This window comes from Phaethon lepturus, unplaced genomic scaffold, assembly GCF_000687285.1.
Source record: "Phaethon lepturus isolate BGI_N335 unplaced genomic scaffold, ASM68728v1 scaffold54289, whole genome shotgun sequence".
Classification (NCBI taxonomy): Eukaryota; Metazoa; Chordata; class Aves; order Phaethontiformes; family Phaethontidae; genus Phaethon; species Phaethon lepturus.
The window spans coordinates 1-22,296 of record NW_010562465.1 but is presented as its reverse complement, the minus strand read 5'-3'; the positions used below and the strand labels follow the sequence as shown (position 1 = coordinate 22,296).

Below are 22,296 nucleotides of genomic sequence, written 5' to 3'. Positions count from 1 at the left end.
CAGTAATGTCTATCTGCTGCTCCAGCACCTGGCTAGAGAGAGGGGCTCTGCAGAGCCCGTTATCCCGTGTTTGTGTTGGAAGAAGAAAAACACCCTTGCCCCTCTGCAGTGAGTTAAGGCAAGCTGTGCTGTGCGGTCCTTCCTTTGTCAGAGGTTGACATTACTGTAAAGCTGCAGGAAAAACTGGGCATGGACCATCATTCAGTGCTACCTGTGAATATGCATTTCAGGGGACAGCTCTGCTGTCCTGGCTCTGGCTGTCCGCTGCTTGCTCTCCCTGCCGCGTTCCCTGCGCAGTGCCGCACGCCCCGCTTCTTCAGAGTCAGGTTTTGTATCCCGCCAGGTTAAAGCAGGAGTGCCCGAATGGAGTCGGTGGTTGAGCTACTAATGTCTTCACGAGGCAAATGCACTATGGTCAAGAGGTGCGAGGTGTGGTGATTCACCTGTTGACGTGGAGCGTGCCATGCCTTGGTTGGCTGTGGAGAGAGCGGGCGACTCGTTTCTCTCTCCCTTGGGAGCTGATAGTATCAGAGAGATGGTGATGCTCTCTTCTCTGGGCACTGGCATCTGCTGATTCTGGGGCACCTTGAACAAGCCTTCCTCTTTGAACAGCCCTTCATGCAGGAGGAGTGAAAGGCCACTGAATGTGGGGGTTATTTTGGACTATAGTACAGGAGAAGCATTTATTACTAAGTACTTTAGATATTATCTCGGTGGAAGCCCTGCTCTCCATTGCTTTGCATGGCCTTTAAGTTGTAAGAGGGGTCACCAGCACATCAGTCCTTTATCCTACTAGTGGAAAGAGAAAAATACTTACTTTTTCTAAAATAATTGGCGTGATTTCCTTTAAAGATGAAAAATGTCTGTGAAGAAAACTTTTGTCTTGTATAATTTTCTTCAAAGGATAAGTGCAGATGCTAGGGTGTATACTTGGCTTAAAAGGTATTTAATAGTTTTGGGTTGTTGTTTGGGTTTTTTTGAAGGCTGCTTTGGAAGCAATTGATGAACTAGATCTTTTTGGAGCTCATGGAGGACACAAATCAGTGATTCATGTTCTTCCTGATGAAGTAGAACATTGTCAGGTAAAAATTAGTCTTCTGTTTCCTTTGCTAGGGGAAAACCCAACACCTTCTCCCTTTTGTTTTTTAATGAAAAGTTGATTAACAGAACCAAGAACTTGAACGTAGTAAGGATGGCTTCAGACTATGATGTTCCCCCTGTTTCTAGTAGATGATGTGAAAGTGAGTGGTGCGAAGTGTTCTTGTACTAACTCAGTCAAAAATAATTATGCAGCGAGTTCTCTGTCAGTTTGCAAATAGTATAGTCTATTCCATTTGCACTTGACATAGTCTTTTGAAGTAGGTAAATTGTTTAACATCCCTCTTTTCTGTTCCTGTTTTGCTTAGTCTATTCTATACTCCATGTTGCCAAGGGCATCCACATCAAAGGAGATCGATGCTGGCCTTCTCTCCATTATTTCTTACCCGGCTTTTGCAGTGGAGGATCTAAACCTTGTTAATGTGACCAAGAGTGAAATCATATCCAAACTGCAGGTAAGGATTTCCTTTATTTTTATTTTCCAGAGGGAAAGAGAAGCAGAACCTTCCGTTCTTAACCAAGAATCCTAATTAAACAAGGGTTGCCAGACGTGGTCCATCTGTGTGTGGGAGAGAGGCTTAGAGGCTTAAAACTCAGCATATACTTTTGTGCTGATGTTAGTCTGTGGGGAAGAACAGTATGTGAAGTTTTCTATAATTTTGTCTGTTTTTACAGGGCCGCTATGGCTGCTGTCGCTTTCTCCGAGATGGTTACAAGACACCCAGAGAGGTAGTTCTGGTATATATTTTCAGTAGACGTTAGGAAGAATTTTATCTCTGGTTTTACAGACATTTTTTATCTTACATGAAGGAGTGAAGTTCTGTATCACTGTTAAGACATCTTAGTGGATTTGGAGGTAATCCAGGTATCCATCCTAGTAATAACACATATCTGAAGGAGACTCAGGGTTTGAAAACCAATTATTAAGGACAGAACTTAATTCATAATTCTGTAAGGAATGAACCCTTAGATATACTTACGGTGCCTAAGGGGAAGCAATGTTTCTGAGGCATCCCAAAATATCTCTGAACTAAGGCAGAGCCAAGATTATTTGGGTGACACCTAGATTCTGAGACTGGGAGAGGCTGATTTGTCTGGGGAACGATCAAATGAGTTTGAGACTGAATGGGAAAAAGAAGTCAAGAGGCTGCATGGAAACTATTTCTGGTGTTTTTATTGGTTTCACGGTTTTAATTACATGTATAAAACAGGCTACCATTATGATTGAAATACGAGTGACTAATTTAGCACTGTGACTAAATGAGTATGATTGAATTTCTAGGATCCAAGCAGGCTGCACTATGATCCTGCTGAGCTCAAGCTCTTTGAGAATATTGAATGTGAGTGGCCAGTGTTCTGGACATACTTCCTAATCGATGGAGTATTTAATGAGGACAAAATTCAGGTAAGGAAAGAAGAAATTACTTTAAATGGAAATGCAAAGCCATTTACCCACAGTATTTTGTAGCTTTGCTCCATGTTTGTTTTGGGTATCACTTGGATAGCCCATCAGCAAGATGGGAGTAGTCTTCAGCCAATCTCACCTTCCTAGGGAGTTTGTGATATGGTAGAGGCTGCAGTGTTGTGCACACTGGGGCTTCATTGCCCTCTCTCTACCAGGTGGAGTAGCTCTGTTAGCAGACGTGGTCAAATTGAGCTAAGCAGGGTTTATTTTGTCTTATCGCCAACCTTGGTGCCCCTTTTCCAACTACTGCAGGATGAGACCAGCTTCTTTTTCCCCCAGTTTCTGTGGCGTAGCTGCTGAGAACAAGATGTGTAGTACCTTGAGTCCTTTCATACATTCAGGGAGATTTGGGGTTGGCTCATGAAGAGCTATTTCATTTTCACTAATTTAATTTTTCAAGTTAATTGATGATTCCCTAAGTTACTTCATGCCTTTACTGTGTCAAGCATCCAGTGGTCAGGGTGGCTCTCCAAAGGTTATAGTGGCACCTGGAGAGTATTGGTGAATTACAGAGCAACAAGCAGCCAGGACTACATGTATTCATACCAAGACTTCTGTAGATTGGTGGCTTGAAGGGAGTCAAAAAGATATGTGGTTTAAAATTGACTAGTACATAGAGGGACAGGAGATGGCTAAACATAACCCCTTAAAAATAAAATGGCATCAGAAACAAGATGGGGCATTTCAGACCAAAAAGCCCTTTTCCTGTACCAGATGTTGTAAATCAAGTGAAATACTTACTGACACTAGAAATGTAAGTTGCTTTCCCGAACGCAGTAAAAATAGTCTGGTGGAGGGAGAAATGACATTATGTCATGAGGGGTAAAAATTCAGTGTTTCCTGAAACTTCAGTCGTGTATAAAACACCACAAAGCAGTCTCTAGAATTTAGTTGGATGATTTGGGACGGTATGTACCTGGTTGCCTTTATGGTGTGCAGGTGGGCTGTGCTAGGGCATCCTCAGACCGGGCAATTGCTCCTGGTTCCCACAGTTTAAGCATAGCTGGTGAGTCACTGAGGCGCTCAAGTGAGTGTCTAGTCTTCCCCAGTTATTGCTGCAAATAAGTGGTTGCAATGGCAGCAATTCTTAGGAAAAATAAGCACCCTGAGGAGTTAAAAAGAGTGGAGAAGGACAGGATACTGAAAATATCAGCGTACCATAATATGAACCAGTGGTGCCTTACTTTGTGTGTTCCACTCTCCTCAGAAAGGTATAGCAGAAATAAGATTTCAGGGGCAGGTGCTGGTAGCACTTGAAAACAGCTTCCCTGTAAGTAAAAAGTTGGAATGGGAATGGGATAGTTAAGAAATGGAACAAAATAAAGGATCTGGTAAAAAGAATATTACATGTTCTTTGTTTTGTGTCAGTCTGGTACTCCTGTTCATAATATCTTGTCTAGCAATGCAAGAACAAGAGGATTTTCTGTTCAGTTAACTTAGGTATTTTTAAACAGTTTAAATCTCTTCTAAGTTTTCGATAGGGCAAATTTTTAAGCAATTCAGTTAAGAGAAACTGATTTCCCAATCCTGCAAAGCAGAATGCAGAAAATTGTAGACAAATGTGCATGGTAGAAAGCTAAAAATTTATGGACCTTACACTTTTATGGAGATTGGCAGTCCTGACATCCATGTCACTGCATTGTCCTCCATTCCAAATTTCATGTAGGATTTGTTCCAGTGACTTCTTTATTGGAATTTGCTAGAAGTTTTGTACTGGAGTAGTGTGTTATAGATTAAAGAGGTGTGTTCATGTTTCTGAGGTTGACAATATTGAGATGCTGGAACAGTCTCCGAGAATTTGAACCCTGATCTTCCATCAGCAAGTCATAATCCCCCCACCTATTTTTTTTAAATGAACTTTAGAAAGTACTAAAACGTTACTGTTTCTGTTTTGCTGACTGTAATGTGAATTCTCACGCTCTTTTAAAAATACTTTCAGGTACAAGAGTATAGAGAGGCTCTGGAAGGAATACTTATTAGAGAGAAGAATGGAATAGTGCTGATGCCTGAACTGTATGCAGTCCCTCCTGAAAAGGTATTGTGAAAATGCAAAGTAGAGATATCAAGATGAATGTCGGTTTTATAGTTTTCCTGTAGCTGATAAATCTAAACCAACAATAAAAAAAGACTACTACACATTATTTAAACGTTATAAGACCTCTCAGAGCTCCTGCTGAGAAATGGTAAACTTTAGACTTACAAATGGTCACATTTTTCATGTGGGAATCTGAGTGCCTGTGGAAATACTAGAGCAGGTCTAAAGTTTTAAATCCTCATAGCAAGACATATACTTAATAAGTGCTGATGCTGACTTAGGAACTGAAGCTCAAAGAAGAAATAAAGCCTAGACTGTCCTGCCTGTCTAGTCGATTGATTGATTGATTGTGCTTTTTCTTTTTCAGAGCTTGTGTGTGGGAGAAACAGGTTTCAGATGAATTAGGGTTTGGGCTGGATGTTTTGTTTTTTTTTTCTTTTCCTCCCATCTTTGCTATTATTGTTTACCTGATTCTCCCATTGTGACAGAGAAATTCAGACAAGCTTATGTGCACTTCCATGCTATTTGCCTTTGTATCCCTTCCCGCCAACTTCTTCTCCTGCTCCGGACATCTCAGCCCTCAGTCATTAAGGGTGTGGAGCCTCCTGGGTTGGTCTGAGTTTGGGCAGGGAGCGTTGACACCTGATGTCTTGCTTGCAGATCTGAGGTGGAAACTCTGATTTGCCTGCCTAGTGGGAACAAGTGTGTAAGAGTTCAGAGCCGCCTTCTGAATGTTTATACGATTATGATCTGATGAACATGCCAAATAAACAGGGTGGATTTTGGCTGTCATTTATAAATTTTAAAATGGCTGTAGTAAAGATGTTATCTAGGAGGGTTTTTCCCCTGTCCTTAATAGATCTATATACTGCAAAACCAAGGCAGTTTTTCTTTTTTTAAATTAATAAGACACTGCTCTTAATTTTTCCATTGACCTTTCTTGCTAACACAGGAAAGGTAGAATAGCCTTAATTTTTGGAAAGCACCTTTACTTCAGGAAGCTAGGTAGGCATCAGTGAAGTTCAAGTGTCATCTTGCAAGGGGTGGGAAAGCAGATGCACAATTACCTACAAGCTGCCCAGAGGGAAGGCAGCAAAGGCATGGTGAGAAGAAAGGGGAAGTGCTAACACCAAAGCTATAATTGCATACAGAGTTCCCATTCAACCTCCAGCTTCGACGGGTGGTGTGGCGGACAAAAAGTAAGCATAATTCTTGTCCCAGAAAATGTTCAGCCTTAAAAATAAAACCAAGAGATCTGGATGTCAGTAATAATGGCAGGTTAGAAAGGGTAGGTGATAGACCATATTTTTTCAAATACTTCCATGTTATTGATTGTTCTTTAGAACTTTAGGGTAATTTTTCTTGCTTATGCATTTGTTTTCAGGTCAACGAGGAGTATGAAAATCCTCACTCAGTGGATCGTATCCCATTGGGAAAGTTGCCTCATCTTTGGGGCCAATCATTGTATGTCCTTAGCTGCCTGTTAGCAGAGGTAATTGTTTTTTGGGTAGCAGGTGAGCTTGTATTTCATTTTGTTTTGAGATGGTGGGTTTTAAGTACAATTTGGTTGATAGGTAGGGGACAATGCGTTTTCCAGTAGAAACATGTACATGAACCATGGAGGGGTGACTGTGAGCTTTCTGGAGCTTTCTTTTTTTTTGTATATAGATATGCAATTGTCTGTTTCCAGTCAAGCTGAATAAGTTGTCAGATGGACTGGCTACATGGTTAGGCTAGAGGAATACCCCCAGACTGCCTTGGTTGCCCTAGAGCTAGGATTTTGCACTGTTTCAGCTCCATTAGACTATGTCTTACTCTGTGGCGTAAGATGCCTACAGAGTTGTTCCATATTAGCCATGGACTTGTTAAAGGAACCACTGAACATCTCTGTGGGGCTGCAAAAAAATCACTGGCCTGGCAAAATTGCATCAGTTGCTGCAACTCTAAAATGGGAAATCTGAACTTGCAGATTGTGTCAGTCATAACCATTTTCTTGTTCCAAAAAAACCTGCAGCCATTGTTTTTGCTGAATGTATTACTTACTGGACGGGGTAGAGAAACCAGGCTTTAAGTCCTGCTCTCCTGATAAAATGTGAAAATTGGTTAAGATTTCTTCTAGATGTTATGAGATGCCTTTCACTTAATTTTTGTTTGTTTCCTTTCTTTTTTCTTTCTTTTGCGTTTATTCTAGGGGTTTCTTGCTGCAGGTGAAATTGATCCCTTAAACAGGAGATTTTCCACCGGATTTAAACCTGACGTTGTGGTACAAGGTGAGGGAATTTTTTAAACATTCTGGATGAATTGGCTCATGTGATGGTGAAGTCCCTACATACAGGAGAGAAGACAGACAAGTTTAAAGACAATGTGGATTTTTACATGGGACATGGATGCTTTGGTGTTACTGTGAGAAGGGGAGAGGGGTTGTTTGCCTAGCTGCCATTTTCCTGGAGGGAAGATCAGGTTTAACAACTTTTAAAAAATGCGTATTAACATTTTAAGACTGGTCAGGGACTGGGGAGTGGCAAACTTAATCTTGTCGTGAAAAGGGAAGTCTTGGTGGATTCTAGCAAGAAAGGGCAGGAGACCAGTCAGTTTAGTTAGGTTTCTGTGCAGCCCCTTTTTGGAGGAACCAGAGAGCAATGAGTGGGGACGTTCTCTGTACACAGAGGTGAGGCAGCCAGACTCACAGCTATCCTTCGGCTACTGCAGGGGAGTGTCTTCTTTTGTCAATGTGGGAACAGCCAAAACCAGAAAATCAAGCAGAGGGCAAACACCAGCTGATCAAGAGTTAAAGGCTTTTCAAGGGCCTGTACCGCTCTAGAAAAGCAACCAGCTAGTTTATCAGGAGCAGCCTTTCCCAATGATACTGTTATGTGGGCAGGTGCCTGTTTACCCCCTGTTGGTGTCTCATGGAGGTGGCATTTTGCTGTTCCGAAGTGCTTAATTTCTAGTAGAGCTATGAGTGCTTGCTTATTTTTAGCATTCTTTGCAAGTATTTGTAATGCAAAGAAGAATACTGAATAATTAGCCCCAAACCAATAAGCCAGCTAACATGGGCAAAACCTCAAACAGGACAAGAGGTTGGGTCAAGGCCTGGATTGTAAGTTCCTCTGATTTTGGGACTTTTTTTTCCTACCTCTGCCATTTTATGGCCTCTGTAATATGTGTTGCTATACAGGTAATGGCATTTGTTCCCCATTGACTTGGCTGTGTTGTTACAGTGTGCTGTATTAAAACAATGAAGATTTTTACGTTGGGTTTCCCCTTGTTTTACGGGAGAAAAGCACCATCTGCTGAAAGAGACTGCATGATCCAAACTAGTGGTACTGAAAGAAATCAGAAGAAACTTATAAAGCCCCAAAGAACCTGGTCTAACCTCAGAGCTGACCCTTCTTTGAGGGGGAGGTTGGAGTAGAGACCTCGTGAGGACTCTTCCAACTTGAATTACCCTGTGGTCCAAAGTGGACAAGAATTGCAAGACGTGAAGCAAAGAGCCAAAAGCTGGCTGACACCCTCTTACAATCCCTTACGATCTCACAGGCTCATAAATTAAGAAAGAAGTGAGGCCTTTGTGCATTTTTAGTCAACTGTGCAGTAGTTGAGAGGTGACAGTAGAGACAGGTAAAAAGAGGAGAACTTTGGTTCTTACTAGTGGTTTTGTTTTCTGTCACGCAGTAACTGTTTTGGCAGAATCTAATCAAATTAAGAGTCTCTTGCAAGACCATGGCATAAATGTTCAGAGCATTACTGATATCCATCCGCTCAGAGTACAGCCAGCTCGCATCCTGAGTAACCTCTACACCATGCTGGGTAGGTATTTCAACATGGAAGCCTCTTTTTACTGCTCTGCAAGGTATTTTTTAAGGGTGGTGTTTTGTTTTTTGTTTTTCTTCCTTCACACTCTCAATTTCTTTGATTTAATTTCTTTTATTTAAATCAATTTCTTCGATGTAAAAAAAAAGCGTTTGTGCGAAGAAGCTTAACGAAATTGTAACTTCAGTCTTAAACAAGAAACTACAACAAGAAAAAAAAAATTGCCTCATTAGAAAAGGTGACCAAAATACAGGTTTTCCTGTACCCTAGGAGTTAGGCAAGAACTGACTCTTCCTGTCCTGCAGCAGCTACTTCCACAGAACAACTAGCTTTAGTAAAGGGTTTTTTTGTTATTTTGGTCGTTTTTGTTGTCTGTTGGGTTTTTTTGTTTTAAGAAAAGAAGTTTTTTGGAAGCATCCAAATTAAGTCTTAGAGAGTGTGCCCTTTACATGGAGAAAGGAAATTGCATGTGCTGCTTTTGGGGAAGAATTTGTCTTTTCATCACAAAGAACTTTTAACAAATGAAACATTTGCAGTGTTTTGCTGAAGCTAACATTTATTTCATAATAATTCAGAATAGCTTTCTTTCACTAGTGGGGGTGAGTAGGATCATTTGACACATTGGTGTATTGTTTTTAGCAGTGTCTTCTTTGGGAATATTCACAGTGGTATTTTTTCAGGCACGTGTTGTTTGGCTCATATTCCTTGTCAGACCAAGTCAAGTCAGCTCCTGGCTGCTGGAGCAAAGGGTGGATCATTCACTAATAAGCCCTACTGAGAAAAATGGAGCTTATTGCCTGATGAAAAGAAATAAAATCTGTCTTTGTATTTGGATGTACTTTTTATTTGGATTTAGCCTTCTGTAGGCAAGAGTTTTTCAGTTTCTACACTGAAAGCACTACAATTTCTGGTGTATGTTGAAGGCCTTTTTTTGAAAGGGCATACCTCCTGTCCTTCTTGTCGGGGAAGCTTTGCATGCTGAGCAATGACTATAATTAAATAACCCAATTCCATGGTCAGTGAAGCCAAAATTTTTATTTTTAATCAGGCCTTTGAAGAACTCTAGCTATTATATTGGTGGTTGCTACAAAACAGGCCGGTCTGTAGCATCTCTTTTATCTGTCTTCTGCCTTGCTCATACAAATGAAGTAGATCTTGTCTAGAATGATTGTTGTGGAAAACCACACAGGAAATGTTAGGTGTGACTTTATTTTCTTTGTCTTTTCTTTACAGGCCGGAACAAGAACATGAAATTAAGTGGACGGCCACACCGACACATTGGAGTGTTAGGCACCTCCAAGCTGTATGTGATAAGAAATCAAATATTTGCTTTTACTCCTCAGGTGAGCATGTAAAGCTGGCAGGGAAATCACTGCTTACTTAATGGCTAATCATTAGTGAAGCACTTTGCTTTTACGTGCTATCAATCCGCTTTAGGTAGAGCAGGGCTGATAAAGCAGATGCGCTTTGCTTTGTGTGGTTTTTAAGAGCGTTGGATAATCAGCATGGTAGGAGTGCTGATAAATCTCTCTTCTGTCATACAGAGTCTGGCTTCTTTGGTTCTGGCTTAGGAGAACACAGCAAATCAATGGTACAAAATTGTTACTGATCTCTGCCCAAACCAACATTCTAGCTAATGAAATAGTTTCTCCAGAAATAGATCACTTACTATATCTTTTTAATGATTGCTTTGATGGAAAATTTAGTTTCACATAAGTGTGCCCAGTACTATAACTCCCAAGAGACTGAGATGTAGTCTTTTCATTATATTGTTGAAAGGCTCAGTAGTGCTGAGAACGGGATGTTCTGTCTGTCTTTTACGTTTAGAGCCTTTCTCAATGTAGCTGGAAGTTTGGATCCTCCCAGAATTAATGGTTCTTATTTATACATTTAATGAAATACGACACACTTATTCCTGTAGACTTATTCTGCAGTTGGTACTAGAAAGCCAAGGGGTCATCTACTCTAAACATGTGCAACTGGAGCAGGATAAAGAATGCTCACACCCTCCCTAAATAACGTTTGGCTAATGCAGTCTTTAAATTCCAGCGGAAGACATTCAGTGGACTCCATAGGTGGTTTCTGCAGTGCTTCATGATGTCCAAACAACATCAGATTTACTGCAAATAATGTGGGTCTCTTCCCATTCTTCCCCATGTCAACTGACCACAAGCAGCTTTGTAACATATTGTTTATTTGTTGTGTTGTTCCCCCACACCAATTTTCATTTTTTGCAAATTAGGGAAAATTCCTCAGATTCATTATTTTTCCCAAAATGTCTCTTTGCCCACATCTTACTATGTAAGGAGAACCCAATATTCCAGCTGAGATCTTGCCATGTTTCAAGTATGGACATACTTGTTAATGTATTCCAAAATGGCATTTATCTTTTCGTCAGCAACACACTGACAGTTCCTGCTTATTTCATGTTTGACTAAAACCTCCATAACATTTTCTGTTGTACTTTGTAGCCAGGCATTTCTCCCTGACTTTTTTTGGGAGGGAGGCGGGGAAGAGGGCAGGGTGTGGAATTAATCTTTAATTTCACCTTCCTAAGGTTAGCCGTTAACTCATCTGTGTTGATCTTGAGTAATGTCCACAAATTTTGTGGTTTTGTAGTTTGTATTTCATCCTATTCTCTAATTAAAACATTGATTAGGTGTGGGGCTGAGGCTGACCCCATTTAGATACCTTCTATGTAGAAAAAATGGTTAATAACTGCCTTTTGAGAACAATTTTTCAAGCAGTTCTGCCTCCTCAGATGTTTTTTCTTCAGCTCACTCGTGAGAAAATTTGCAAAAGTTGAGAGGTGTCAGCCACTTTCTTGCACCTACCATCTAGTTGCTCCCAAAGAAGGATACTGGACCTGTTTGCTGGGGTTGGTTTTTGAGATGACTGGCCGTCTTGCTTTTTGTAATTATCTTAGCAGTCTCAAATTGACTTTGTTTTCCTGTGCTTTCAGGCACTGAAATTGGCTTGTCTGGTCTATGTTATCCCAGGTCTTCCTTTCTAAAGATGGGCAGTGTGTTTGCTTGTCTGGCGATTTCTGGGACTTGTTCTTCCCGAGTTATTAAAACGTAATTGGGAGTGGCTTAGGGATTGTTTTGGCTAGTTCCTTAAGTTCTGTGCATTAATTTCTCTGGACTTTGCCAGCTTGAATTTATGTGCTCTTTAACCTTTTCTTCCCATACTCAGGCTGGACTCCTATCACTTTGTGAAAAGTAATATTACAGATCATAATTCACTACTTTTCTTCTGTCAGTAAAAACAGCATCGAATCCTTCAGCTTGTCTGCATCCTCTGTTTCTACCTCCGTCCTTTCTTTATTAACAGGCCTACAGTTTCTGTATTTTCCTGTTACTTCTGATGTGTTTACAGGATGTTTTCTCCTTGACCATTATGTGTCTTATTAATTAATGTTTTTTTACATCCCAGCCTCCTTTTTCCGCCCCTTCCCAAGGCTTATGTGCTTACTTAATTTTTGTTGTGGCTGCTTTGACATGCTTTCCATTGTTTGTCCAGCTTTTCTGGTTTCCAGCTCCTGAAGTAGCCATAGTAGTCTCTTACTGTGGTTCTTGGCTTTCCTCTGTAGCGGGAACAGCCTACTTTACCATTGTACATTTAATGTACCTTTTTTTCCCCAGTAACTGCCAACTTTTCTGTATTCTTGACTTTCGGATTGTTCCCAAGAGACATACAGTTACTAGTTCCCAGTCCCCAGCGTGCACTTAAGGCTATTTATGGGTTTCTTTTGCTATTGTTATTTTTTTCTTCCACATACAGAGTATTTCTGTCTCCCAAATCATAGGTTACTGTAATTCATCATTGGGAAGATTCTGTTTTATGGGTGTGATTCTCTACTTTTTGTATGGCTTCTTTCATGGTCAGCCAAGATAATTGGAGAGAAAGTGGACTCTGCAGAAGCATGGATTTCTTCTTCACCATCGCAGGCCGCCTTAGGTTAATTCATGCAGTCTGTATTGCAGTCAAGAATAGCTCATGCCTTTTGTGAATGATTTAAGGGAGGAAATGGAAAAAAATAAGCGGAGCACTAACAGCTACTCATATGCCATATTTCTCTGTCCTCTAGTTTACAGACCAGCATCACTTCTATCTGGCTCTAGACAATCAGATGATTGTGGAGATGCTTAAGACAGAGCTAGCTTACCTCACTTCTTGTTGGAGGATGACAGGGAGGCCAACACTGACGTTTCCCATCACCCACACAATGCTTGGTAAACTCAAATTTCTCTGTTTCAAGCAGAGTAGATTACTGCAGGGCAGTAGGATGGAAATTAGTTTGAGGGGAGACAGGTGGCATGACTGTTTCAACATCTGAGTTTTAACATGAAAAATAGTTTAACTTTCTCAAGTGTATGCTGAATTTGGATGACATGGTAATATTTCATTTTGGCTTTACTCCCCCTTTATATCCTTGCATGTCTTCATCATCTCCATACTATTTCTGTCCAAAGAAATTTGATAGAAATCGCTTTGGAACTTGTCTTGGGGTTGGTTTGTGTTTGCTTGTTTATTTGGGGTTTTTCGAATAAGCTAGTTGATGGCAGTTGTGGGTTCTGTTTTAAATTTGTCTGATTTACATTGTAGAGAACACCCCGTAACAAACTTTATTTGGACGTGATAATTTAAGAATGTTTTGGTAAGCTTCAACTCTTCCATTATTCTTTTTAGTTGATGATGGTACTGACATTCATCCAGCAGTTCTTGCTACCATAAGAAAATTAGAGGATGGTTATTTTGGAGGTGCAAGGTAATGTCAGAACCCCAAAATGATTCTTTCCATGATTTTATTATTAAATCCTATACAAGCCTCAGTTTTGAACTTGTGATAGTGCACAGACTTTGTACTGGAACTCTGCAGAGAGAAGTTTCAGCTTTAGTTATTATGTGGCAATCAGATGGTAGCTGGTCCTCAGATGCAGTGGTAAAGATCTATCTCCCAAGAGGTGTGCTATCTCTGACTGCCACTAATGGATAAGGAAAAACAAATGTCAGACCAGTGTAAATACAAAAACTCGGTCTTGGCTGGGCTTCTGTTTTTAAGTAGTAATTATCTTTCACAGTTATTATACATGTTTTAAACATGAATTACATGTAGTACTTTTAAGCCTATGTGTTCCATTCATCTACATACAAAAGCAATTTAACATGATGCCACAGTACCTCCCTATTCTCTTTCTGCTTTCTCTCTCTCTGTATCTTCTTCTGACAATCAGATGTGCTTTCTGTTTTTTAGCAGCACTGCAGTTCTGTGAAAAGATACTGCTGTTCATGGGAACTTCCCAGCCCCTGTTTCTCATGCAAAGACCTTGGAGTTTAGGTCTTTGTTCAGGATCTCTCTTCATATAAACATACAACACCCTGCGTAATTAGGCACCGAGTTAGGTCTGTAGGTGTTACCGTAACACAGCTGAGCTCAATGAGTAGCTAGAGCAGTAAGTACCTGCAACTATTGTTTTGCATTTGTTTTTCTCAGTATCAGTTATCTGCTGCTTTGTAGTTACCACAGGTGAATTTGACAGTAGGTCTCTTAAATTTTGGAGGAGTTTTGAAAGCTCATTGAGTATTAATCAGTATCGAAATCGTGGCTGTTAATGCTTTTCGGCATGCATTCCTGTTTGCAGGGTGAAGATCGGCAAGCTATCAGAATTTCTTACCACCTCTTTTCATACGTATCTGAGCTTCCTGGATCCAGACTGCGACGTGAAACTGTTTGATGACCCTAATGAAGGCCGTAATAGTCCTGACAGTGAATATGGAAGCTATCCAGCAGACTTCTGTGAAAAAGGTAGTTCTCTTTCACTTAAATTTTTTTTCTGTCAAGTTCTACCAGCAAGACCTGGGTTTATTTGCAGTGCAGAATCTATTTTGTGCACAGTTGATAGTCATTCCGGTTTCTCATGCATCAGTCCGAGAACATTACATGCATGACTGACTTAATTTGGAGAAGGTGTTTGTGCATATTCTTCCCACATTTCTAGTGTGGTGTTGACCAGTAACTGCTGCAGGAAAGCTGAGTCTGAAGAGTCAGCAGATGGGGAGCGGGTGGGGTGCATGGAAGAAGCTAGAGAGAGGAAGAGACTGTGAGGAGTCGTAGACAAGAGTTTGTGAAGAGCCAATCTGTGGACTACCAGCAAGATAAAAACCCTTTTGCTTCCTTTCAAAGGGAAAAAAACAACTTCTTAATATAACTGTTTTCAAAGTGTCAAAAACTGATGACATTTTTTTCTTTCTGATTTCTGCAGCTTAAAAATATCTTGCTTATGATATTCTTGCATTTTTATGTGCCCTGCTCTAAAAGCAAGAAGAGAGTGGTGTGCTTAAAAAGAAAGAGCTGGTAAATTATGTTTTTACCTTTAATAAACCTTTTCTTTTATGTATGTCGCACTAGAAAGCCAGGATGAGCTAGATCAATATATAAATGACATCCTGCAGAGTACAGCACTGAAGTCATACCTGCCTCCAACTTCAAAGACTGCAAATCAACCACCTGTGTTCAGTGCAAACCATTCCACAAAGGAGATACTCTCAATAATGGCCAAGACAAAGGGCTTGGAGGTTCCAGGTATTTCTCCCTATTATTTATTTAGTGGTAATAATAGAAAGCCTGTTTTGTGTGCTAATAGGGGTAAGTTCAAGTATTTCAAAATTCTGCAACTTGAAAAGTACTAGTGGCACAATTATGTTACAGTTTCAAGAAATAAGAATGAATCTGAAGTTGTTCCTGTAGTGTTCCCACAGTATCCCATGTCTTGGTGTATACATAGGTAATGTGCTATGAAATGTAACATTTAGTCAAAGTTAATGTTATTCAACTTCTCAGTTGGATAGAATTTTTGAACCTGAGTCAGTGAATTCATCTTTTTTGTCTTTGTATAAACAAAGGCAGACAAAATGTACTTTCTTATTTTAATAAAGTTGTGGTGAAATGAAATGTTTCAATACCAGAGGAACGTAAGTATGCACATGTATTTAACAAATTTGTAAGAACAAATATGAGTAGAGAGGGAGGACAGTATTCCTAATTATGATATGTTTCTAATAGACTGATTGGAGGCTTTACACCAAAATACTGCTTTGACTGAATCTGTAAATAGTTCCAGCAAATGTAGTGATTTATATGTAGGTATGTAGTATTCGGTGCCATGGTTAAGGGAAGGCTTCCCTTAACTTCAGTGTATATTAAAAACTTTCAAGCTTTTTTGTTAGTCTTTTCTCCCATCTTTCATATGCCTCATCATCTGATCCTCTATTAAATTCAACTTATGAAATTAACTAACAGAACATTAGCCTTTATCACTTTATTTATGTAACCAGTTAGACCATTTTCGCCACATACTTCCTGTTAAAATGTTTAAAATGCTTAGCAGGGTCTGGCCACTGGGCTATAGGCATGGGCTGTCGTAGAGGTATCAGTTGAGCATATAGCACCTGAGCCTTTGACATGCTGATCTCAGAAGCGCTTGGATGAAGCCTGCAAGGAGATAAGGTTCAGAGCGTGAGCTTGTCTCCCAGTTCCACGCACAGCATCTCAGAAGTGTTGCCTCTATATTTTGACTCATAGGCTTATTTCTGTTGTTTTTACCTAGTATAGTTGCTTCATGGTAGGTGTTTTCAGTTTTCATGTTACTGAAATGGACTGTTTTTTTTCTGGTTGCTTTGCATTCCAGCTGTGCCTGTGTCTCTTCCCACTAAAGTTCTGAACACACACCGGAAGTCTCTGAATCTTGTTGATAATCCCCATTTCTTTGAGACAAAGGTAATCTATGGGAATTTTTATGCTGCTTGTGTTTTTAGGACCTAATACTGTAGCCTTTGCTGTGTTTCCCAGACAAACCCTGTGCTAGTTCTCATTTTTCTTCACAGACAAACCATTCTGCCTGAGGCACCAGATAGCTACTCCCTTGTTTTGGAATTTATTTTTTGGTTGGGTGAAGTTTTTTTGGTGAAATAGACATTATCAAGTGGAAAATATTTAATTGTGTGTGCCAAACAGAAAATAATATAATAGGTGCTTATTTTTAAAGGCCAAAGGTTAAGTCATCATTTTTAGTTCTAACTGAATACTCGAAAGACAGGATGTTCATGGCCTTTAGAGATGTTCTTCAAGAAATGTTACTTATAGTAATGCCTAGGCAGGAGGGGAGTGTGCGGAAGGACAGGTGTCCTTAAGGCACCAGCCAGATCCCACTACAAGGCATGAAGATGGGTTTGTGCTGAGCACTTGTTTTGTCTTAGTACATGTGACCAGCTGCTGCGAATGGTTTCAGGAGGTTGTATCCAGCCTCCAGAAAGATTCTGCTCTACAGGCTTTGTTTGTGGAAATGCTATTTTAGGACCATATCACTTGCTGAATAGCATATTAAACAAAACTCTTAATCCAAGAACTCAGCAGGGGAGCATCATCTGATTAGTTAAAATGTTAGTTTCATAAGCTTGGAAAATTTATGATGGCAACATCTGCATTCATAAAACACCACACATTACAGGTGGAGAGATGGAACTCAAAAAGCTTTAAATATTTCAACTAACAAAAGGTAGCTTTAAAAAGCTTTAAATATTTCAATTAACAAAAGGTAGCGTCCATCTGCTTTTCTCTTCCGAAGTAACAGTATGTAACAGGAAAAAGCATGCAAATAATTTGATCTCCTTCTTTAACAAAATATTTTTTGTTTTGTCAAAAAAATTGTTTTCCTTGTTGACTGAATCAAAACTAGAGACACAGTTCCATTCTGGGTGTTGTTTCCAAAGTCTGGAAACAGACAAGTCTGCTTTTTATGTCTGCAGTAGTCTGAGAAGAACTACATGCTGTGTCTGTATTTCAAGTGCAGAGTCATGTTGCTTGTGTGTTGTATTCTTTAATGGGAGGTTACAGTTTGAATTTGATCTACTACTTTTTCAAGACCATTTCTTTGATTTTTCATCTGTCTTTGTTATCAGGACTGTGAAAATGTTTTGCACTTACCTAAAGATGCTCATGGTGATTGGGATTGCAGGAAACTTGTTGAGCAGCTCAAGGAATGCCCAACGCTCCATGATCAAGCAGATATTTTATATATCTTGCATATACTAAAGTGAGTTATCTAAGTATAAACTTCAGCATGTTTATAGTTGGTCACAACTATCTGATTATTGCTGTGCAATTTCCACTGTTCAGGGTTGTGTTTTGAGGGGAGAGGTTAAAATAATATTTTGTGCTTTAACAGGCATATTTTCAGTTTGCTTGATTACATAAATAATTTGGATGCAAAAAACACTTGTGCAGATTTCAGAGTTGACTGGCACACAACTGCGAATACATAAAGGTCCAAAGTTCACAAGTGAAATGCACAAGTCCTTTACATCAGTGAACATACCTTGCTATATCTGTGTCACTGTTAAGTTCACAAAGATTTGGTGTGATTTTTATACACAAGAAGGGAAGTGGAGGGAAACGTCATCTTTTCATTTTTTTTAACTAAAAGCAAAATGCAGTTTTAATGAGTAGTCACTATTTTTCCCTCTCATCCCTCTGCATGCTTAAATGCATCACCGGCTAAAACTCGGTGTTCTCCGACATTCTTGGAAACAGTCTAACCTGAGTTGCTGGGGTTAATAAACAACTGCTCATTAAATAGGTTTGATGGGAACAAAATGCAAATACAAACCGATTGAATACATTTTTATTGGGCTTTTTTTCCTGTGCAGGACAATACTGCTGGAATCTGGCAGGACATGAGCTTTGGGTGCAAAGACAAGCGTGTGTTAATCACAGATGGTCTTCCTTACTGCTACAGAGATGTATTTTTTTATTTATTTCAGTTGTTCTCCTGTGAGGACCTCTTCTTTGATCTTCTTGTTTTCCCAAGCAGAATGTTCAGCAACCTCAAGGAAATCCTGAAAAAATATTTTGTTGTTTAACTGCATGTAACACTCTTCATTTCCTGTTCTGGACGTGTTTCACTTGGGAGTCTCTGCTGGGCAGGCGGGTGGGCTTCTGGTGTAATCTGTTTCTCTAGGAGGAGTTGAAGGGTCATTCCGTGATGCTTTAAAATGTTGTCAACAAGAAGCCATAATGCAGTGAGTTTCAAAACCAGGAGAGGAACAGAAATCTCCTTTGCTTTTTTAGTAATGGCGTAAGCAGCGTGGAAGCTTAGTTAATAGCTAAGAAAGAGGCAGGGCAAAAAAGCTTGTAGAGACCCCCACCGCATCTGAAAAATGGGTGCAGTCTTCAGCAGTACTGAAGACATTGCTGAATTCTGCCCTGAAAAAGCACCACATGGAGCGTTCCTCCAGCAAACTGTCTGCGTGCATACTCAATTTAAAGCCTAGTGGGAAGTCCCTTGGGTAGTTGCTTTGAACTCACAGGGTGACAGCTAAGTGAGTGCTCAAGTTCCTGGTATCAAAAGGTTTTGTCTACATATAATCGATCTCTGGTGAAGACCTGCATGGCCTTTGTACTTCTTAAGTCTGGCACCAAAATGAGCAATTTGTTCCAAATCAGGCTGCTCATGGTGTGGTAAGGTTAAGCAGTGTAGCGTTTTATCTGGTGAAAGTTACCTTCTCTCTCTTTTCTGGCAGAGGTGCTGACTGGGACACAGAGCTGGATGGACAGTACGGCGTCACTGTTCATTGCCTACTCAACGAGCTCTACAGAAAGGCAGGCCTCAATCAAGAGTGGGGCTTGATCCGTTATATTTCTGGTATACTCAAAAAGAGAGTGGAAGTCCTGGCTGAGGTATGAAATATAAATAATGCTGGTTCAGTTTCCTGCCTGGAAACAAGAGATAAAGCTACCAGTTTGCCAGTGGGGCTTGTGCTTGCCTTCTTCTGGTCTTACATCATATGTAAATATCGATTGCTTTTCTCATCTAAAAGCTTGTTACGACATCTTTACCTTTCATCTGTACTGCGAACTGAGCTAATGTTGGCATGGACTGAGAATGTCACATTGTAAATGATTGTGAAGGCTTTGTGTCATCCCTGTTAATCAGAGAAGCTTATGTGCTTTGAAAACTGTAGTTGTCATTGCTAATTGTCTATTGCTATTGCGATAGCGTGAACAGTTTTGGAGCACCAGTATGTCATGGTGCTAGAAATGATGCTAAAACATGACCTGACGATACCCGTCCCATTGGGCAGACATCCGCTGTGTGAGTGTATGTGGATGTACGGAGGTGTTAAAATATCCGCAACTATTTACCGGTAACAAGAAAGATCCACTCTAAGGGTACAGATTTGATTGTGAACATTACAAAAATGTTTCTTCTCACATACTCTAAAGTATTTGTTTAATTTCCTACTTACACCTGCATATTTATGTAGAGCTCTTTCTCTAATTCCTGGCCATTTTCAAAGTTTTGCCTGTCACACCTAGGGTGCCCTATTTTAGTGACAGTCATATCTGTGGGGAGCAACTTGTGATAATTACCTTGCATGGTACTTCATTAAGGCCAACCTTTTCCATCCCCAAGATAAGATGGACGAGCAGTACAGACATGCTCACTGAAAGCCGTGTATGTTAAATTGTGAAGATACTGACAACAAATTGAGGAGGAAAAGAATAGGGATGATCCATTTTGTCCCACATTAAGGGAGGGGAAAATAGGCCCTTCAAAATCAGAGGAACATTGCTCTGTGAGGTCTTTGATTCAAGATGCTTAAAGCAGGTAAACTGAACACCCAGTTTTGAAGGAGCTCGATATAAAAGAGTAAAACACTGGAGGAAGCACCGATTTCAGAATGTATCAGGGTGACTAATTCAAGAATGTGATGCAATATGTTCTGTGTTTGTTTTTTTTTTAAGAAATATGTTTATTTAAGCTGTATTTTTAAGAGATATATTAGTACACCAAATTTTTCATTGATTCAAAGTATTTTTTGTTTTTATTTAAATAAAGAACAAGTGTTTATCTTATGGTAAAGGATAAAGTCCTTTATTGATCTGCCAGCCTCACTGGAGTCCCTAACCATTATGTTGCTGATTTCACAGAGCAGGGAAGCAGGATTTCAGCCTGGGCAGACTCTCATAGCCCTGTTGACCTCAGGGGATCTTTGGCAACTAGTTAAGAGCATTCTGCTGAATCTGCATCCGGTAGTTAATAGAAGTGCACTTAAAAATTGCTAAAGAAATGCTTCATTTTGGGGATTAAAAGCTGTATCACTTCCACATGACTCAGAGAAAGGTCTCTTGCTTTCTGTCGCATTGATAGGCATGCACAGACCTTCTGTCACACCACAAGCAACTTACAGTGGGCCTGCCACCAGAACCCCGTGAGAAAATCATTACCGCGTAAGTTGAAGCTCTGCCTCAGTTACAGAAGCAGCGTGCCCTTCAGCTTCCTGCCGGTACTGTTCTGCTGCTATCATCTTGTTTTAAAACTTATTCCTCACCTTCAGAAGGAATTGCAGTCACCCAGGCAGAATAATAGGCACCTTTGCGGTGCAAAGATGTTTCTGGGTGACTTGGCTCTGCTGCTTTTTCAAGAGGTTAATAGCAGGTGCCTGAGTCACTGCTAACTGTGGTTTGCCTTTTTGCAGCCCACTGCCACCTGAGGAGCTCACAGATCTTATTTACGAAGCAAGTGGCCAAGACATCAGTATTGCAGTCCTGACACAGGTATGCAGCATGTGTAAAAAGGGAGAACCCTTTTTCCCAACATCCAGCTGTGCCCAGTGTGCACCAGTGTCTGCTCTGTGACTGGGGGAGCCAAGATGACCCACTCTGAATGGGTGCCCTTATGGATTTGTCCTTACAGGAAATAATTACGTACTTGGCAATGTACGTCCGGTCACAGCCTAGTCTTTTTGTGGATATGCTCAGGCTCCGCATTGGTCTGATCATTCAGGTGATGGCCACTGAGCTGGCTCGGAGTCTGAAATGCTCAGGTAAGAGCAATTTTATCATAAGGATACTTACGGTGTTATTCCTGCTTCACCTCAGTGGTTGATTTTTCATTTATATGTGTTAAATCCTTTTATTAACTTTTTCACTGATCATGCACAGTTACAAACTGTGAAAATAACTTCTCTCTTTGACGTAATGAAAGATTCCTGCACCCGTACCCCACCCCCAATGCCCACTGAAGTGGACATTAAATACTTAAGTCCCCTGACGTTCAGTAAGTGTTTAAAGTCCAGGTCATCAAATGGCACATGTATGTGTATTTAGGGACCCAATACCACTAATGTCAGTGAGAATTAGGACCTTAGGTATCTTCTGAATATTTGAGCCTTAGTTCATAGTTCTGGTAGTTTTTATTCAAAGTAATTTCTGATCTTCTTCCTTTTACGTGTAAACCTTCTCCCCTGGAATGTCCTTAGTTGAAAAATATTTTCTGTTTATATTTCAGCTATAGTGGTATGTTATTTTGCTAGGTGGTCAGTAAAAAAATTCTTACAGGATCCCAAAGGTGTTCAAAAGGCTGGAGCACCTCTCCTATGAGGACAGGCTGAGAGAGTTGGGGTTGTTCGGCCTGGAGAGGAGAAGGCTCCGGGGAGACCTTATTGCAGCCTTCCAGTACTTAAAGGGGGCCTACAAGAAAGCTGAAGAGGAACTTCTTACAAGGGCATGTAATGATAGGACAAGGGGTAATGGCTTTCAACTGAAAGAGGGTAGATTTAGATTAGATTTAAAGAAGAAATTGTTCACTATGAGGGTGGTGAGGCACTGGAACAGGTTGCCCAGAGAAGCTGTGGATGCCCCGTCCCTGGAAGTGTTCAAGGCCAGGCTGGATGGAGCTTTGAGCAACCTGGTCTAGTGGAAGGTGTCGCTGCCCATGGCAGGGGGCTGGAACAAGGTGATCTTTAAGGTCACTTCCAACCCAAACCATTCTATGATTCTGTGTTGCATATATGGGTAAAGAACTGGCTGGATGGCCGAGCC

The 22,296-nt window shown here is 40.4% G+C and overlaps 1 protein-coding gene across 1 annotated transcript in view; it reads left to right on the top strand.

Annotated features, from left to right (window-relative positions):
• PHKA2 (phosphorylase kinase, alpha 2 (liver)) overlaps positions 1 to 21,299 on the top strand; it is a gene marked incomplete at its 3' end in the record, with an annotated part of 26,361 nt that extends 5,062 nt beyond the window's left edge. Inside the window, exons 6-24 of the mRNA XM_010294248.1 lie at positions 984 to 1,082; positions 1,407 to 1,553; positions 1,774 to 1,827; positions 2,381 to 2,503; positions 4,503 to 4,598; positions 5,983 to 6,090; positions 6,790 to 6,868; positions 8,274 to 8,408; positions 9,645 to 9,754; positions 12,502 to 12,646; positions 13,104 to 13,182; positions 14,057 to 14,220; positions 14,824 to 14,997; positions 16,103 to 16,191; positions 17,373 to 17,506; positions 18,993 to 19,149; positions 20,624 to 20,703; positions 20,952 to 21,030; positions 21,170 to 21,299. Coding sequence (XP_010292550.1) covers positions 984 to 1,082; positions 1,407 to 1,553; positions 1,774 to 1,827; positions 2,381 to 2,503; positions 4,503 to 4,598; positions 5,983 to 6,090; positions 6,790 to 6,868; positions 8,274 to 8,408; positions 9,645 to 9,754; positions 12,502 to 12,646; positions 13,104 to 13,182; positions 14,057 to 14,220; positions 14,824 to 14,997; positions 16,103 to 16,191; positions 17,373 to 17,506; positions 18,993 to 19,149; positions 20,624 to 20,703; positions 20,952 to 21,030; positions 21,170 to 21,299 — 2,182 coding nt within the window. The remainder of the gene's footprint in view (positions 1 to 983; positions 1,083 to 1,406; positions 1,554 to 1,773; positions 1,828 to 2,380; positions 2,504 to 4,502; positions 4,599 to 5,982; positions 6,091 to 6,789; positions 6,869 to 8,273; positions 8,409 to 9,644; positions 9,755 to 12,501; positions 12,647 to 13,103; positions 13,183 to 14,056; positions 14,221 to 14,823; positions 14,998 to 16,102; positions 16,192 to 17,372; positions 17,507 to 18,992; positions 19,150 to 20,623; positions 20,704 to 20,951; positions 21,031 to 21,169) is intronic.
• Between the last annotated feature and the right edge of the window lie 997 nt (positions 21,300 to 22,296).